This window comes from Amblyraja radiata, chromosome 8 (assembly GCF_010909765.2).
Source record: "Amblyraja radiata isolate CabotCenter1 chromosome 8, sAmbRad1.1.pri, whole genome shotgun sequence".
NCBI classification, from domain to species: Eukaryota; Metazoa; Chordata; class Chondrichthyes; order Rajiformes; family Rajidae; genus Amblyraja; species Amblyraja radiata.
Window position 1 is genome coordinate 20,415,177 of NC_045963.1, and position 19,515 is coordinate 20,434,691.

At 41.8% G+C, this 19,515-nt stretch overlaps 1 protein-coding gene across 4 annotated transcripts in view; it reads right to left on the reverse strand.

The window, feature by feature from the left end:
* ptpn14 (protein tyrosine phosphatase non-receptor type 14) overlaps nt 1–19,515 on the reverse strand; it is a 191,240-nt gene that overhangs the window by 47,363 nt on the left and 124,362 nt on the right. For all 4 annotated transcript variants that reach the window (XM_033025349.1, XM_033025350.1, XM_033025347.1 and 1 more), the window contains 2 exons: nt 9,326–9,423; nt 198–265 (listed from right to left, as the gene is read on the reverse strand). In XM_033025349.1, coding sequence (XP_032881240.1) covers nt 198–265; nt 9,326–9,423 — 166 coding nt within the window. The remainder of the gene's footprint in view (nt 1–197; nt 266–9,325; nt 9,424–19,515) is intronic.

The following is a 19,515-nucleotide window of genomic DNA, read 5'->3' on the forward strand; positions in this document are numbered from 1 at the left end:
ACGTCCAATCAGAGTTGACATTACTGTGTAAAGTGCACTGTACCATTTAAAGAGATGCACAGATTGATTCTCTGTTTAAAATGCTACTCAAGGAAAGGATTTCTAAATGCTTCTTGCATTGATCAGCACATCCAGAATTTTTGGTCAACATAACTTATCAATAACCTGGTTTATTTGGTGATTTTCACCACACTTACCATTGGGAACAAGACGTATTCCCTGAGGAATTCCTGAGACTCATGCTGCCCATAATCTCCAAAATCAGCTGTGGAGAGAGAACAGATTGGCAAAAGGTGATTCTCACAATTACTATATGCTATTGCATGAATGGTAAATGTAAAATGTATGCTAATTAAGCCACAAATATTACATAAATACCAAATGTTTCAGTGGGGGTGAAGGTGCAAGCAATATTAATAACTAACATAATAAGAACATAAGTTACTGGGACATGACGATGACTACAAAGACCAGCAGCAATTGACAGTTAGTGACGGTAGCCAAGTAGCCAAGTGCTAGATAATAAGGTGTAGGAAGGAACTGCAGACGCTGGTTTAAATCAAAGATAGACACAAAATGCTGGAATAATTCAGGGTCTGAAGAAGGGTCTCGATCCGAAATGTCACCTATTCCTTCTTTCCAGAGATGCTGCCTGTCCCGCTGAGTTACTCCAGCAATTTGTGTCTATGCTTGTTAATATGAACAGGGCCAAACAATCTGCTGAAGGCAGCCAGGGAATTTAAACTCAGATATTTAAATAATTTGGTGACCATGAAGACACTAGATAGTTGTAAAAAACATCTGGTTCACAAATATCCAGGAAAGGAAATTCGGTACCCTAATGCCCCTGTCCCACTTAGGAAACCTGAAAGGAAACCTGAACGGAACCCAAGGTTTCCGTGCGGTTCCCGGAGGTTTTTGTCAGTCTCCCCAATGGTCGAAAGTGGTTTCCGCTTCTTCTATGTTTCAGCGATTATTTCAAAAAATTCAAAACCGGCCGCGACTAAAAATAGGTTGCCGTTTTAAAAATCGGTGATTTTTTAGTCGAAGCCGGTTGCGATGCTAGTTGAAGGTGGTTGCCAGAGGTTGCAGGTAGTGGAAGGTCTTACCGATTTTTAAAACGGCAACCTATTTTTAGTCGCGGCCGGTTTTGAATTTTTAAAAATAATCGCTGGAACATAGAAGAAGCGGAAACCACTTTCGACCATTAGGGAGACTGACGAAAACCTCCGGGAACCGCACGGAAACCTTGGGTGGGGCGCAAAGTCTCCAGAGGTTTCCGTTCAGGTTTCCTAAGTGGGACAGGGGCATAACCAGTTTGGTTCATCTGTGACTCCAGACACACAGCAATATGGATAACTCTTGACGGCTTTCTGAAATACTCTTGCAAGTCACCCAGCTATACATAAATCAACTGTTAGACATAAATACAAGAACATAAAAAACTGGACCGGCTCATTGGCTGGGCAGTCCTTTCCACAGTGCATTAATTTCCAGTTACCCATCCTATACTCCTCAATAATATTTGGAATGTATTCTCAATCATACTTTTCATCCAATATACCAGAACCTATCATTATCCCTTGGCATGCAAGTCCTTGTTATTTAAATGGGACTCAAGATCCTTGACACCATGAGTCTTATAACATTAGGTGAAATGCAGGTGGTTACCACAATCCATCCTCCCTCAATGGACGATTCTATACCCTTTTATCTTGAAGAATCTTTAGAAATACTGATATACTCAGGTAGGCGGCTTCAAAATCTATCAGCAACGGACATAGTTGACAAACTGAGTCTGCAGCAGGAAGTGACAGTGATTTTGTCGTCAACAACTCACAAGAGACAACTGGGTCTTCACACTACAAGCCCTCATTACCATGGTGTAAAATGGTAACATAACTCCAGAATAGATCCAGCAGCTCAAAACCAGGCATCCTTGAGGGAATGAGAGACACCAGCAGCAGCAGGCATATATCTTATCGCAGTTTGTACCCTCAAGGCTAGGGGACTGCAGGTGCCAACTCAACAAAGCTACATTACACAGTGCTGTCCATGCTCTTTACAACAAAAGCAGCATGGAATAAATCTAAACTATATTTACTATTCAGACAAAAACTCTGCAGTCAGGCTCCGTCCTGAGCTTACTTGTGGTAGACGGCTAAATAGTGAAAAGCAAGACAAGCCCGTCTCAGAGTATGGGTTTGCAGGGTAGTGGGAGTCACAGGGTGAGTGTTTTGGTGTGAGAGTCTGGCGACAAAGAGAAAAAGATGCAGGAAGGGAGGAGGTATTTAGTTGAAATTGGTGAATTCAAAGGTCAATCCCAAAGCATTTTATAAGGATATTAAAAGCAAGAGGGTTACCAGTCCTGTGTAAGGCTACGGAGCAAGACTGAGGGAGAACTTAGGTAGGAGGGCGGCACAGTGGTGCAGCGGTAGAGTTGCTGCCTTACAGCACCAGAGACTTGGATTCAATCCTGACGATGGGTGCTGGCTTTACGTAGTACGTATGTTCTCCCTGTGATCACGTGAGTTTTCCCCGGATGCTCTAGTTTCCTCCCTCACTCCAAAGATGTATAGGTTTGTAAGTTAATTGGCTTGGGGAAAATTGTAAATTGTCCCTAGTGTGTAGGATAGTGTTAGTGCAGAGTGATCGCAGGACGGCGCGGACTCCGTGGTCCAAAAGATCCGTTTCCCCGCTGTATCACTAAAGTTTAAAGACTAATAAAGGTTGGATATACACAAGGAATGGCAGAACCTCTAGCAAATACTAAAGAAGAGAGATTTTAGGATTCTTGACTCTGACAATAGACAATAGGTGCAGGAGTAGGCCATTCGGTCCTTCGAGCCAGCACCGCCATTCACTGTGATCATGGCCGATCATCCACAATCTGTACCCCGTTCCTGCCTTCTCCCCATATCCCTTGACTCTGCTATCTTTAAGAGCTCTCTTTAAAGCATCCAGAGAATTGGCCTTCACTGCCCTCTGGCAACGTAGGCTGCCAAGGTGTTGAAGATGGCATCTGGGATACTAGCTTTCATCGGCCAAGGTATAGAATATTAGATTAGGAAGATCTTGATACATTTATAAAACATTGGTTGGATCACAGCTAGAGCATTTTGTATGGTTCTGGTTGCCGTACTATTGGAAAGACATACTGGAGAGAGTGCAGAAGAGATTCAGCAGGACATTACTTGGAAAAGAATGCTTCAGTAAGAAGGCAAGACTGGAAAAGCTGGGATTGTTTTCCCGAGAGCAGGGGAGACTGAGGGGGGGGATCTAATAGTCATACCAAATTACAGGGAGCACAGAAAGGGTAGATGGTAAGAAACCATTCTCCAGATCAGGTGTGTAAAACTCGAGAGCATGGATTTAGGATACGAAGTAAAGCTTTTCGAGGAGATCTGCGAAAGATTTTCTTTTCGACTAGGGTGTGGTTGGAATCTTGTAACGCTGCTGAGTGGGTGGTGTTGGCAGATACACAAAACATTTAAGTCATACCAAAATGGGCACTTGAATCACCAAAGGATAAAAGGCAATGGAACATGTTCTAGTAAAGGAGATTTTAATGGATAGGTATTTGATCGTTAATGTTGACAATTGACAAATGTAAATGTCAATAATTTACATTTTCATAAATGCAGTTCCATACTCAATATTCAAGTGGTGTGTGTGCTTTTGTGTTTTGTACCAAAGTTACAAACCGATCACTGTGTGGCCTTTATTTCCGTGATTAAAACTATTGACTATCTGCTACAATGGAGTGTTATATGGTGAGATTAAAACACCAATTAAAACACTATCGACTCTATGTAAAGAGACTAGGTATCATACCAGCTCAAGTAATTGGAATAACTACTTTAATACAGCAGATGAAAATAATTCTAATTGATAACGAGCGGCCTAAATAGGCAACGGTCTTGTGTCAATCAACATTCTCCATACACAGGCTAAAGTTGTCAAAAGGAGATACAAGGAACTGCAGATGCTGGTTTACAAAAAAGGACACCGTGCTGGAATAACTGAGTGGGTCAGGCAGCAACTCTGGAAAACATGGTTAGGTGATGTTTCAGGTTGGCAACCTTCCTGACTCGACTCAAAACATCACATTTTCTCCAGAGATGTAGTCTGACCTGCTGAGTTACTCTGACATTTTGTATCTATTTTTCATAACTTTAGCTTAGTTTAGATATACAGCATGGTAACAGGCCCTTCTGCCCACAGAGTCCACACTGACTATCGATCATCCATATACTAGTTCTATGTTATCCCACTTTCACCTCCGACACACTAGGGGCAATTTACAGAGGCCAATTAACCTACAAACCTGCATGTCTTTGGAATGTGGGAGGAACCTGGAGAACCTGAAAAAAACCCAGGCGGTCACAGGGAGAACATACAAACGTATTTAAGATGCGCTGTGCATGAAAAATTCAAGCCCGAATCCAAAACATGAGTTCCAAAAAAGGGAAAGAACATAAAGATTCATTTATATAATAGTCTATTCAGATTTCTGTGCTCAGGTTAGTACAACTTGCCAAAGCAATGTAACTATTGTCACTCTGGATATTTCTACCAGGCACTTGTTATAAACTTTAAATGACCATAAAACAGGTTTGCTACTCTTGTCAACATTGCATTTTAAAACAACATCAAATCTATCCTTTTAAGGAGAGTCATATAAATGACCTCAACAAACGCAGCTCTTGTTACACACTATAAACTAGATCTTGGGATTTCCTGAAGACTTAGCCCAGCTGCAGTGCATTCCTATCTCCGTTCACACCTATATGCCAATTTCACACTTTGTAGGTGCCAGGAATTCAATTCACCCTAATGGCATTTCGCTCCACAAAAGAGAGAGCATTTCTAAACTAGGAAATCCAGATTCTTCATTGCAGTCAGTAGTAAAGAAAGAGGTGTCTGCCCTTGGGACGTCTGCTATGGAGAGGAGACCGTTGCCCACATCTTTGCAGGGTGTGGATTTGCAAAGGGAGTCTGGAGAGGTCTGCAAGGGTCCCTGTCACGGTTTATTCCGAACAGCTCCATCACAGAGGACTCTGTGGTTTACGAACTGTTCCCAGGGACGCATTCAGAGACTGACATCGAGTGTTGCTGGAAGGTCATCAACTCGGTGAAAGACGCTTTTTGGTCTGCCCGAGCGTTGTTGACCACCCAGCGGAACAAGATGTCCGTCGGGGAATGTTGCCGACTGGCCCGCTGCAGAATGCAGGAGTACGTACTGAGGGACACAATGAAGCTCGGTGCAGCCAATGCCAAGGCTCGGTGGGGGAGGACCACAGTCTAGGTTCCTTCCGCTGCTGGACATGGGGGGCACGGTATGGTGGAGACGCCCCTCAAAACAAGGGAAGGGATTCCACGCCACTGGGCCACATGAGTGGCAAGGGTGTGGGGTAAAATTGTGATTTGGGGAAATTATTGAATGTCGGATGGAATTTTGTATGGATCATGCATTGTATATATTTATTTCTTGAATAAAGTAAAAATTATCTTTATACTCTTCCACTCTTTCAGGATAACTTAAAGTGCTTCACAGGCAAGGAAATGCTTATAAAGTTGAAGCACTGCTCTTACGAAGGAAGGCAGCAGACAAGATGGATCGCCAAGCCCTCATGTACCACAATGGAGTATCACATTTTCACTGTTTAGAAACATACGCAAAGACACCACAAGTAACAGCCTTGCTGATTCAGGTTAGTTTATTGCCATAAATACCAGAATACAATGAAACTCAGTTTGCATGAAACTCAGGGTAAACAGTAAACACAATAAGTATGCAATTAATACAACAATGAATGCAAACAGCAGAATGGTACAAAGACTGCAGTGCAAACTGAAGACCTATACAAAAATAGCAATGTGCAATAACAGAATGACCAAATGAGGAAAGAGTTTCATGAGGCACAGGCTGTGTGGAAGAAGCTCTTCTTTCAAACTCCTGTTTGAGCTTTCAAACTCCTGTATCTTCTCCCAGATGGTAGAAGAGAGAAAAGGAAACGACCAGGGTGACAGGCATCCTCGACGACACCTCCAGCCTCCCTGATGCAACGCATCATGAAGATGGACTGGACGGAAAGAAGTGTCTACGAAGGAACAGCAGATGCTGGTTTATACTGAAGATAGATACAAAAAGCTGGAGCAACACAGCGGGACAGGCAGCATCTCTGGAGAGAAGGAATGGGTGATGTTTCGGGTCGAGACCCTTCTTCAGACTGAAGAAGGGACCTCATTGGCAAACTTAAAGATGAAGTTGGCGCTCTACTTGGCCACACAGGGAGTAGAGCAAAGGACCGAGCGCATAATCTTGAGGAGCAAGATTGAAGGTCCGTGTGGAAGAAATTATATAATCAATTCTAACCAAACGAGATCTGGTAAGGTGTTCAAATTCTGTAAGACTGTTGGGAAACCAGAACAGGGCCTATCTCCAAGCTAATGTCCAGGCCAATGTCAGAGGATGCAGATCTCATTGCGATATATGCAAATTTACTGTGCCTAGACACACAAGCTGGAGTAACTCAGCGGGCCAGGCAGCATCAGACTGAAGAAGGGACCCTGAAGAAGAGTCTCGACCCGAAACATCACCCATTCCTTCTCTCCAGAGATGCTGCCTGTCCCACTGAGTTACTCCAGCATTTTGTGTCTATCTTCGGATGGAAAGAAGTGGCATGTTAGTGATGAACGGGGCTGAAATCACCACTCTCAGAAGTATCAAGTATTCAAGAGTAGAGCATCTGCCTTACCAGGTTGAGATGCATCCCATCTAAATGCTCTCCACTGCACAGCTATAGAAGTTAGAAAGAGAAGGAATGGGTGACGTTTCAGGTCGAGACCCTTCTTCAGACTCTGGAGAAGTCTGAAGAAGGGTCTCGACCCGAAATATCACCCATTCAATTCTTGAATGAGGAATTAAAACACTAGGGATGTAGGATGGAACTGCAGACGCTGGTTTAAACTGAAGATAGACACAAAATCCTGGAGTTAGTCAGCAGGACAGACAGGCTACCTGAGTTACACCAGCATTTTGTGTAAATCACTGGGGATAGGCACTTCTGCTCACTATCCAGCAGGTTTTGCCCCTAAATGCATGTGTTTGATCAGTTGTACAATTATACCTAATGTCACCATCCACTGATGATCATGAATAAAGATGAGCCATTTCAGTGTGAGGTATTAAAAGATCTGATCTTAGCCTGGTATTTAGAGTACATTTTTCAGAGATAATTTATAGTTTAAATAAAGAAATAGGCCTTAGTTGCAGCATTTTACAAGTAATTGATTCTATAGATAAAGGAATACATAGATAAGGCACGAAACATAATTTTATACACATTCCAATACCAATACATTCATTTTACCGGTTATAATTAGAAAACCTAGGTTATAAAACATTATTTTGCAAAACTCCCCTGCTGGTATAGAATCTCTAACTTTGAAAGTGGTTTGGAAAATTGTGCTTTCAGTTTTAATTTCATATCCCGACAGCAGTACCTTTACAGCATGAGCAAAGAAGCCAAACAAAACCATTATCGAAAATGTGATCCTTAATGAACAGATTTCTAAACTACTTTGCAACTCTTGCCATCTTCAAGTTGTGTGTAATAAAACCTGACCACGCTTTCTGTTATTCACTCTGTGTGGCTTTGGGGACAAATACGTACACATTTATGAATTAGATGCAGGAGTAGGCTATTCAATCCTTCAGGCCTGTTCTGCCATTCAATAAGGTTTTGCATGCCTGCTTGTACCTTCAATTCCACATTTCATTATTGTACTTCCCTATCTGCAACCCCTGCTTATCAAGAATCCAACTACCTCAAATGTAAAAAAACATTCCATCACACTTTGAGGAAGCAAGTTGCACAGATCCACATTTTTTTTAAAGATAAAACATTCACCTAATTTGTTTTAAATGGGTGACCCCTTATTTTTAAACAGAGATCATTAATTCTAGACTTCCCACATAAGATGAAGCATCCTGTCCACTCCTACATAATCAAGCCCCCCCTCCCTCCCCCCTCAGGATTACAATGTTTGATAACTCTTCACTAATATGCCTTGGAATGTGTGTTTTTGCAGTGTTAAAAACACTGTTGAAAGGCAAATTATCCTTGCAGCTAGATAGTCACTTAGGTGTAGTGCTGACAAAGTTACTGTTCCATCAAAGGTCCAGCCATTCGACAGAGTTGTTAAAACTAAGCCCATCTGCTCTCTGGTGGTGATATTGGATGATATTGGATGACCACATGGCACTGTTAGAAGAAGGGTCCAGATGGATGTCAGGGGACAGCGGCAGACCCCAAGTACAATCAGAGACTACAAGGCAAAATTGACGACAAATCTTTACAGATGAGCTTCATGATTTTTGTGCCCGTTTTGAACAGGCAAATTAAATTAATGTCCTCCAAATCCCCATCGTCTTTGACCCATACATCTCAGAGGCAGAAGTCAGATCTGCTTTCACAAGTGTAAACTCTCAAAAAGCTGTTGGCATGGATGGAGTCACTGGATGAGTTCTGGAAATATGCATCAATCAAATGGCCACAGTACTCATTGGCAACTTGAACCTCTCACTTCAACAGTCTACTGACGCCATTTACTTCAAGGAAATGCCCATCAATCAAATCCCCCTGGACCTGTCTCTATCACCGCCAACCAGTGACTCTAACATCAAAGCTAGGGAAACCTAGCCAGCCATCAAAACAGAATGATAGCCATAATAAACAGACAACCTTGTTATAATATCTAACCAGCAACCCGTTTCCTATGCCACATTGGAACCAGATACGAGCGGGCTTGAGGCAACTTTCAATCCCTTTAGCAAATGCTCAGTTTTTACCTTCTGACACAACCACAGCTCAACCATTCTCAGGGTTTAAAGATTCAGCCCTAAGTGTCAGTTCCACTTTTTATTAAAATAATATTTATCAACAGCTAAGTCCCCCCGCCCTCCTCTCTTCCCTTCAAAGATAATGCCGATAACTTGAAAGGGAAGTTGCAGTTCCTTCTTACACGCCTTGAAAGGGAGTTTGGTGACTACATTCCAAGATATTTGAAATAAATTAATTTGTTGCATTCATTTCTGAAAATAAGATAAACCATTTTTAGAACCAACAAAAGATGGAGTCGAGTGTTTAATTGCCATATGGACTGACAATGGAACAATAAAATTTGTACTTGCCTTACTTTAACAGACCCGTAAACGCAATACACAGTTAAATATAATCGAGCAAAATCAGTAAATCCATAACCTTAATGCCAGTGCAATGAAAAGGAAAGACTGCAATTCTTATAATCATCTACTGACCTTGCACAGCCAAACCAGCTAGCCTGATTCCTTGCTCCAGGGTACAGGGTAGACGTCCGTCGAGTACATCTTTCTTAACTTGAAGGTAATACTGATACCTGAAACATGAAAAAAAAATATCATTGTTAAGTGCTAATAAGAAATTGAAAAATAAGCCAATTATTTTAGTTATTTTGTATAGTTTTTTTAAACTATAGATCATTATATCAGAACAATAAATAAAACTAGGCAACAGAGAATAAAACAAGCAAACACATTTATTCGCCCTGTAGTACTTTCCACAGTTAATGGCAAGAAGCCTTCAAGATCTGTTAACTAAAAGTGCAAATGAAAAGATTGAGTTGAGTGTTCATTTCTCTCCACAGATGCTGCCAAACCTACTGAGTTCCTCCAGCAGTTTAGTTTAGTTGAGCTTAGTTTGGACATACAGCAAGGAAACAGACCCTTTGCCCCACCAAGTCTGCACCGACTAGTGACCCCCGCACATTACCACTATCCTACTCACTCTCGGGACAATTTACAATTTTACCAAGCCAATTAACATACAAATCTGCACATCTTTGGAGTGTGGGAAAAAAACGGAGCTCCCGGGGAAAACCCACACAGGTCACGGGGGGAACGTACAAACTCCGTACAGACAAGCATCCGTAGTAAGGATCAAACCCGGGCCTCTGGCACTGTAAGGCAACAACTCTACCGCTGCACCACCGTGCCACACATTATTTGCTTGCTTAAGATTCCAGAATCAACAGTCTCCTGTCTCAAGGTGAAGATCATGCCTTGCTCGGGCTAATGCCATAAGAATTATCATATGATCAGTTGCTAATCTCAATGTAGATCATTATCTTAACACTGAGGAAAGAGCCAGTAATGTTTATTGCATACGCATATACTGCCCAATGTTATTGACTGAACAAGGGCCCTTTTTGTCAATATATATTTACTACACAAGAGATGTTCACATGATACTGGAGAAATCCTTCTCTTACCTGTTGCTTTTCAGTGAATTATTTGCACATTTATGGTTATGCTAATGTCAGCATTCTAGGATTATATAATGACCCTAAGATAGGCGCTGGAGTAACTCAGCGGGTCAGGCAGCATCTCTGGAAAGAAGGAATGGGTGACTTTTCTGGTCAAGGCCCTTCTTCAGTCTTTCCATCTCTCCAGAGATGCTGCCTGTCCCTCTGAGTTACTCCAGCATTTTGTGTCTATCTTCGGTGTAAACCAGCATCTGCAGTTCCTTCCTACACATACAATAACCCACTGTGTTACTACAGCACGTTTACTAGGTTGTTGCTGAACAAATGCTGCCATAATGGAAATGTGCTTTCACTGTTAGTTGTTACCAAGAGTTACCACATGTACTACAGCCTGACATCAGTGCATTGACTGTTTTCTAACCACACGACACCACCATTATAAATACTGCACGCTGCAAAATATTCAGTATACGGCTGCCTTCCATTTACTGAGATCATGCAGGAAGAGATTCTTCCCAGCTAATAAAAATAAATTATATTTCTACATGGTTCAATGTAAATCTTCCATTCTATTATCTTTGTGAATCCATCTACAAATTCAATGAAAATAAGCAACACCATTGTTTCATTTCCATCTAATATCCAAATATCATAAATAAGACTGGCAAGTAATGTCTCAATTGACCTCCAATTTCATTTGTAAAATTATGTAAACCAACAGCTATGGCCCAAAAAATAACAGTTCCGTGCAATTTTAAACTGATAACATCCACAAGGATAGAGGACTGTATCTACTTATCCTCCAGTGGACAAGGATGGCGGACGTGGGAGTTTACTCACTTTCCCAAAGTGCAGGTATCCATTGGTATTAGTTTATTATTGTCATGTATATTGAAATAGCAAAATGTTCTGTTTGCGTACTATCTGGTCAAAGCGTACTATGTATCAGTACAATCAAGTACAGCAGGTTAGGCAAATGGAAAAGTACCAGAATGCAGAATATAGTGCCATATTTGTCTAGTTCAAGTTCAAGTGAGTTTATTGTCATGTGCCCCTTATAGGACAATGAAATTCTTGCTTCAGCACACAGAACATAATAGGCATTTACTACAAAACAGATCAGTGTGTCCATATACCATAATATAAATATATACACACATGAATAAATAAACTGATAAAGTGCAAATAACAGAAAATGGTTATTAATGATCAGAGTTTTGTCCGAGCCAGGTTTAATAGCCTGCTGGCTGTGGGGAAGTAGCTATTCCTGAACCTGGTTGTTGCAGTCTTCAGGCTCCTGTACCTTCTACCTGAATGTAGCAGGGAGATGAGTGTGTGGCCAGGATAGTGTGGGTCTTTGATGATACTGTCAGCCTTTTTGAGGCAGCGACTGCGATAAATGGAATCCTCGATGGAAGGGAGGTCAGAGCCGATGATGGACTGGGCAGTGTTTACTACTTTTTATAGTCTTTTCCTCTCCAGGGTGCTCAAGTTGCCGAACCAAGCCATAATGCAACCGGTCAGCATGCTCTCCACTGTGCGCCTGTAGAAGTTAGAGAGAGTCCTCCTTGACAAACCGACTCTCCGTAATCTTCTCAGGAAGTAGAGGCGCTGATGATTGCATTAGTGTTCTCGGACCAGGAAAGATCTTCAGAGATGTGCACGCACGTCTATTTATTGAGTATGTGTGTGTATGTGTATTTATACACACTGAAGTATTTTCTTTTTTTCTCCCGTTATGTACTATGTTTGCATATTCTGTTGTGCTGCAGCAAGTAAGAATTTCATTGTCCTATCTGGGACATATGACAATGTCTTGACTTGACTCTTCACAGCTTCAGAAAAGAGCAGGAATAAAATTCAGGATCTGCCATGAAGATGTTGGAAGATCAGGACCACACCCTTGCTTATGGGAGGACCATTCAGTAGTCTGATCTCAGCGCGGAAAAAGTTGTTCCTAAATCTGGTGATACACACATTCAAGCCTTTGTATCTTCTGCTCAACGGAAAAGAGAAGTGGGAATGACCAGGATAAAAAATGGTCCTTGATCACGTGGGCTGCTTTCCTGAGGCAGTGTGAAGAGTAGATGGAGTTGATGGGTGGGTTTGGGGGGGAATAATTTGTGTGAAGGGCAGGGGTACATTCCCGATTCCCTTCAATGTCTTGCTGTTTTGGGCAAAGATTTTGCCAAACCAAGCTGTGATGCACCCCGATATGATGCTTTCTACAGTGCATCTCTAGAAGCACTCGGGTAAATAATACTTCTTATGAAATATCCCTGGCAACCTCCTGCCAGGAGCAGCAACTGCTGGAGTCTCCATGGCACTCTAAAGCCCCTGTCCCACTTAGGAAACCTGAACGGAAACCTCTGGAGACTTTGCGCCCCACCCAAGGTTTCCGTGCGGTTTCCGGAGGTTGCAGGTGGTTGCCGGAGGTTGCAGGTAGTGGAAGCAGGTAGGGAGACTGACAAAAACCTCCAGGAACCACACAGAAACCTTGGTTGGGGCGCAAAGTCTCCAGAGGTTTCCGTTCAGGTTTCCTAAGTGGGACAGGGGCATTACTCAAAAAGTATGCATCCTGTGGTCACCATTTTTCCAGCAGTTGCCAAAGTGTCTGTGTCCCTCTGGGAAGACTTCCTCTCGTCATCAAAGTATTCAATCTCATAGTGGCATTATGAGTGTTGGAATTCCCCCAGTTAAGGTAAGGAACTCCAAATGCTGGAATCCTATGTAAATAATAGAATGTTTCCAGCCGACAGTATAGAATATGTCGACAGTAAAGTTTTTGCGAGCATCTGCCTTAAGTACACTGGCTTACATTTTGCTGCTTGCTAGCTGTCTCTTCATAGTCATTGAATTTGCTAATTTAGTTTGGAAATATTAGTGCCTTTTTGGTATGTACATTCTCTTGGTGTTTTGAAATGGGTTTGTTTTACAGCCAAGTGAGCACCAAGAGTTGGCAGCGTGCGGCTTGTAATCAATGTCCGTCCGTCCGTTACAAATGTAGGCCAAGTGATTGTGCAGTAACTCACACTGACATTGCAACAGTGTAGCATCAGACAGAGACATTTCACAACAGTGCTTTGGGAAATTTGCAACTGGAGATCTCAATCTTTACAGGGCTTTCAAAAAAATAGGATTGAATGACAAAGAATGATTTATTAGCGCCTATAATAAAGCATTCCAATATGTTCATGAGCCCCGTGGAAATGGTAGTATCTAAGAGATGTTAGCACATATGATGCAGCAAGATTTAGTTTAGTGTAGTTTAGTTTAGAGATACAGGTACAGTGCTCTCCATAATGTTTGTGGCAAAGACCCATCGTTTATTTATTTGCCTCTGTACTCCACAATTTGAGATTTGTAAAATAAAATAAATCACATGTGGTTAAAGTGCACATTGTAAGATTTTAATAAAGGCCATTTTTATAAATTTTGGTTTCACCATGTAGAAATTACAGCAGTGTTTATACATAGTCCCCCCATTTCAGGGCACCATAATGTTTGGGACACAGCAATGTCATGTAAATGAAAGTAGTCATGTTTAGTATTTTGTTGCATATCCTTTGCATGCAATGACTGCTTGAAATCTGCGATTCATGGACATCACCAGTTGTTGGGTGTCTTCTCTGGTGATGCTCTGCCAGGCCTGTATTGCAGCCATCTTTAGTTTATGTTTGTTTTGGGGGTTAGTCCCCTTCACCCCTTCAGAGGGTGTCTCCCGCCCATTGGTACGGAGCTTTTGCATTTTTCAGCTTGAAATTATGCAATATGGTGCGTACTGTAGCAAGTCTTTTAACTTACACTTGAATGCAATATTTATGCTTTAAATTGGATTAGGTATGAATAAGGTTAGACTAAATTACATTCCTAATTACATTCCACAGTAGAGCCCAGGCTCTGATCAACACATGCAGCACATGAATGATCTTAGTATATTCATGTATGGAAATCAGATTATAATCAAACACTTGGCCCATGTTGACCAACCTGGGTCTCACTGCACACCTGGTACTACTCCTGTCCCTGACTCCAGTTGCATACCTTCTCTCATTCCTGACGCTGAGTCCAGCATTACACCTGGTCCCAGCTTTGACTGCACACTAAGTACTATTCCAAACCTTGACTCTGGATGCACAGTTGGCCTTGCTCCTAGCCCCTTTGCACTGACAATATATCTGGCCCACACATAAAGCCCCATATCTGACCCCCTGGACTTCAACTATTACGTTCAAGTCCACAGGTGCTTATCTAATGCAGTAAACCTTTATGGGGCACTTCACAGACCAAATTATGTATTACAAAATTTGCTACATCCATTGGCTTCCTTGTTATCTAACATGCTAGTTACTTTGTCAAAGAAGTCATCAATTGGTTGAACACAATTTCTCATCCGTAAAATTATACTCACTCAGCTGTATAAGTATTCTGTTACCATTTCTTTCATTTTCCTCACAAACTGTCCTGAAGTCATTTTCACCCCCAATATTTTCAGTATTTTGCTGTCTTCCTCTCAGCTGGGACTTTTCCGAAATGCAAAGTCCAATAACTATATATTTAAGCAATATTATTCTATTAAATGTGATCTTGAGAGTACATCATACTTTCTGTGGTATTCATAACACAACAATGATAAAAAGATCTTTGTATTAATTGCACCTACCAATATTATATTACAGTTAATATGTACCGATGACAAATTTTTGTTCCAATGTTCCCCATTCCCAATTACTTTTACATTGAAGTGATTGAAATCCAAGTGAAGTTTAAATGGCATCATAAAAGTAAAACCTCCGGAATGGATGATATTCATTACGTGGTTGGTTGGGGTCAGTATCAGCACAATTACTATATTAAATTTTGAATCTTCAGATGTCCTGGTTCAAGCTAAAATTAAAGGCAAATAATAATCTCCTCACACATTCCCCTGCAAGTATCTCTCTCACTCCTTTAAAATATGCCCCTTCTTTGAACAAGCTCTTAAGTATATCGCATCAGTTTCCATCTGATTACATGCCTTGAGGATGTTCATCTACGTGTTCAATTAATAAAACAACGAGATTAGGGACATTTCTATTCAACCCGTCAAAGAAATTGGGGGGCATTTAGAAATATTCAGTGAGGTAACCAAACATAATAGTTGAGTGGCAAATTACAATGGTGCTGCCTTCCCAATATTTAACTGAAGGAAATAATGGGTTAACGGAGCTGTATGTTGTGACAGAAACCTGACACCTTGCATGTCATTTTAATATTACACTTATCCCATCCCCCTGGATGTTCCGGATAAATAAATTAAGGTTTTGTCAACTAATTACAAATCAGGCTAATTACAAATCAATACATTAGCCAACTTCGAAACATGAAGTGCTAAGCATTGGGATCCAGACATCACGGACAACTGGCCTCAGTTCCCCGCTCACATCTGGCAGTTCTCCGTCTGAACCAGGGGCCGCAGAGCGTTTTTGAAAGTGGTGAGGCTGAGCCCGGTGAGGGAGTGGAGCAACCAAGTGGGGAGAGGGTGTGGAAGTGGGGTGTTCCCCCTCCCAGGGTAGGGACTTTTTGAAATTTGATGTATTAAAATCATGTTTTAGTGCATTGTAGAAGTATGATTTCAATGTTTTTTGTATGAAGTATTTTGAAGAGGTCACTTTTTAAGGAGTAACTTTTTTCACACAAAGGGTGGTGGGTGTATGGAACAAGCTGCCAGAGGAGGTAGTTGATGCAGGGACCATCCCAACATTTAAGAAACAGTTAGACTGATACATGGATAGGACAGGTTTGGAGGTATGAAACAAAAGCAGGTAGCGTAGCTGGGACATGTTGGCGGGTGTGGGCAAATTGCACCGAAGGGCCTGTTTTCACACTGTATCACTCTATCACTACATTATACCTCCACTATGCATGAATGCTTCAAAATCAAGTGATCGAGGTTTATTGCCATATACTCAAGCATAGAAACATAGAAAACAGAAGCAGGAATAGGCCATTCGGCCCTTCGAGCCAGCACTACCATTCAATATGATCATGGCTATTCATCTAAAGTCAGTACCTCTTTCCTGTTTTTTATCCCCATATCCCTTGATTTCGTTAGCCCCAAGAACTAAATGTAACTCTCTCTTGAAAACATCCAGTGAATTGGCCTGCACTGCCTTCTGTGGCAGAGAATTCCACAGATTCACAACTCTCTGCGTGAAGAAAGTTTGTCCTCATCTCAGTCTTAAATGGCCTACCCTTTATTCTTAAACTGTGGCCCCTGGTTCTGAACTCCCCCAACATTGGGAACATTTTTCCTGCAGTTACAGTAAGTGAAAATCTAGCAGGCAAGCAGGATGCTTTCTCCAACCACCCCCATTTGAAGTCCACTATCTTCCACCGTTTCTACCCAGTGCTTGGTACTTACTTCCAGCAGCCATTGGTTGTCCTCCAGGATGCACCGAGCCGCAGCCTGATCCATGCCAGTCTCCTAGGCGAATTTGGCACAGAGTCTCTCACGGCAGCAGCGCAACGTTTCCGATGGCCCGGGACTCTTGCACTGAGGCTGCTCCATGGCCGGAGCTGCAGCGAGCCACTCGCCAGCTCTGCAAACACTTGCCAGCCCGCAAACACTCGCCAGCCCTCAAACACTCGCCAGCCCCGCAGACACTAGCCAGCCCCGCAGACACTAGCCAGCCCTGGCTCCCAGCATCTGTCCCCGCCCGCTGCTTCCATCCCTCCCTCAGCCCCGGCTCTCCAACACCTGCGGCCCATGCAGTTTATATGAGTTTTGAAATTTTCGTTGATCACAGAATTTCTCACGACAGATGCTACTACCATCAGCAGTTGTATCATCAATGACGATGTGAGCCAGTACCTTCAGCAGCCATACATGCCCAGGCCCTAACACCCCCACCACCGTGTTTCACAGATGAGGTGGTATGCTTTGGATCTTGGGTAGTTCCTTCTCTCCTCCATACTTTGCTCTTGTCATCACTCTGATATAAGTTAATCTTCATCTCATCTGTCCACAAGACCTTTTTCCAGAACTGTGGCTGCTCTTTTAAGTACTTCTTGGCAAACTGTAACCTGGCCATCCTATTTTTGCGGGTAACCAGTGTTTTGCATTTTGCAGTATAGCCTCTGCATTTCTGTTCACAAAGTCTTCTGCGGACAGTGGTCATTGACAAATCCACACCTGAAGAGTGTTTCTGATCTGTCGGAAGGTGTTTGGGGATTTTTCTTTATTATAGAGAGAATTCTTCTATCATCAGCTATGGAGGTTTTCCTTGGCCTGCCAGTCCCTTTGCAATTAGTAAGCTCACCAGTGCTCTCTTTCTTCTTAATGATGTTCCAAACAGCTGATTTTGGTAAGCCTAAGGTTTGGCTGATGTCTCTAACAGTTTTGTTTCTCAGTCTCATAATGGCTTCTTTGACTTTCATTGGCACAACTTTGGTCCTCATGTTGATAAACAGCAATACAAGTTTCCAAAGGTGATGGAAAGACTGGAGGAAATACTAGGTGCTGAGAGCTCTCTATACCTGCTTTAAGGAGACCCTTCTTGATGTTGATTCCATAGTTTAAAATATTCTGTATGAAATACCGATTATCCTAACTGATTCTTACGGATAAAGACACCCTAAAAGTAAGGTATATTACCCTACATCCTGTAGAAGCAGATTAAAATCTCTTAGCAGGCATCAGTAAAGGACTCATAAAGTCACGTAGCCAGCATTGCAGACAGTATGTAAAGAATTTAAAATGTACAATAAACATTCTCCCATACAATGCCCTGGTGTTTGAGTTGCTAATCAGAATCTTGGTTTAAGGATGATGCCCTTGGTTAATGTTTACGTACATGACTGCCGGGGTTGTGATAACATGCCTGAACAAAGCTGTAATTACAAGACTCTCTTCAAGCTCCTCATATGGCAAACAGATGAAGAGTCAACTGCTTGGAGGCTCCTCCACTCTTGTGCTGCAGGGTAAAGTGCTCTTCAGCTTTCATTATTCTGCTGATATCAGCTCTTTAATTTTATACTTCTAATAACACTTTTAAGCTATTTACTGAACATGGATTGATGTTCACAAGAATGTAACCATTTAAGGTTGCATTAGTGTTTTCTTTAATTGGATGCATTTCTTTTTTTAAATTGACTTTAGATGGTGTCACAAAGTCCTTTTATAAACCATTCAACTATTTATTAAAAGAAAGAAAGATCCTATCACTGAATTATTCGCATGGCTCTCTAAATAGCAGGCAGCACTGAAAAAAAACAAGCAGCACCCCAGAGAGGTATGGAGGCGGATTAACTTCGAACTGCAAACATGTATTTTAGCATTCAGATCAGAATCCAGAAAATAAGAGGGCAGCTGAACCTCCTGTAGTCAACAACAGTCAACTGGCATTTAAAAAATATCCTAATCTCGAGCCGATATGCCACATTGCTGTGCCATATTCTGTGTTTTTTGTCAAAGGGATCATTTAACTTTCCCCAATCATCTAATCTCCAAAACAAAGTGTCAACATTCAATGTTTCATACTTCTAAATTTAAACATTAGAATATTTAAATTATACCCATTAATTCTGCCATCCTAAAAGTGATTATCATGCATCAATAAATACTGGCAGCTAATTCAGCGTGTTAATTCAATGCAGCATTTCTGCCACATTTCATTGACTAATTAATGTCAGATAGCACAGAAACGGGCCTATCGGCCCAACGACTGTGCCAACCAAGACGCTCCATCTAAACTTGTCCCATTTGCCTGTGTTTGGCCCATACCCTCTTTTCTATCCATGTATCTGTCTAAATGTCATTCCAATATTGCTATCATACCTGCCTCAACTGCCTCCTCTGGCAGCTTTTCCCATTTACCCACCATCCTTTGTGTGAAAAAGTTGTCTATCAGGTTTCAAGTCAAGAGAGAGAGAGAGAGAGAGAGAGAGTTTATTGTCATGTGTCCCTGATAGGACAATGAAATTATTGCTTTGCTTCGGCACAACAGGACAAATCAGTAAGTCCATATACCATTATATAAATATATACACACATGAATAAATAAACTGATGAAGTGCAAATAAACAGATAATGGGCTATTAATGTTCAGAGCTTTGTCCAAGCCGAGTTTAATAGCCTGATGGCGGTGGGGAAGTAGCTATTCCTGAACCTGGTCATTGCAGTCTTCAGGCTCCTGTGCCTTCTACCTGAAGATAGCAGGGAGATGA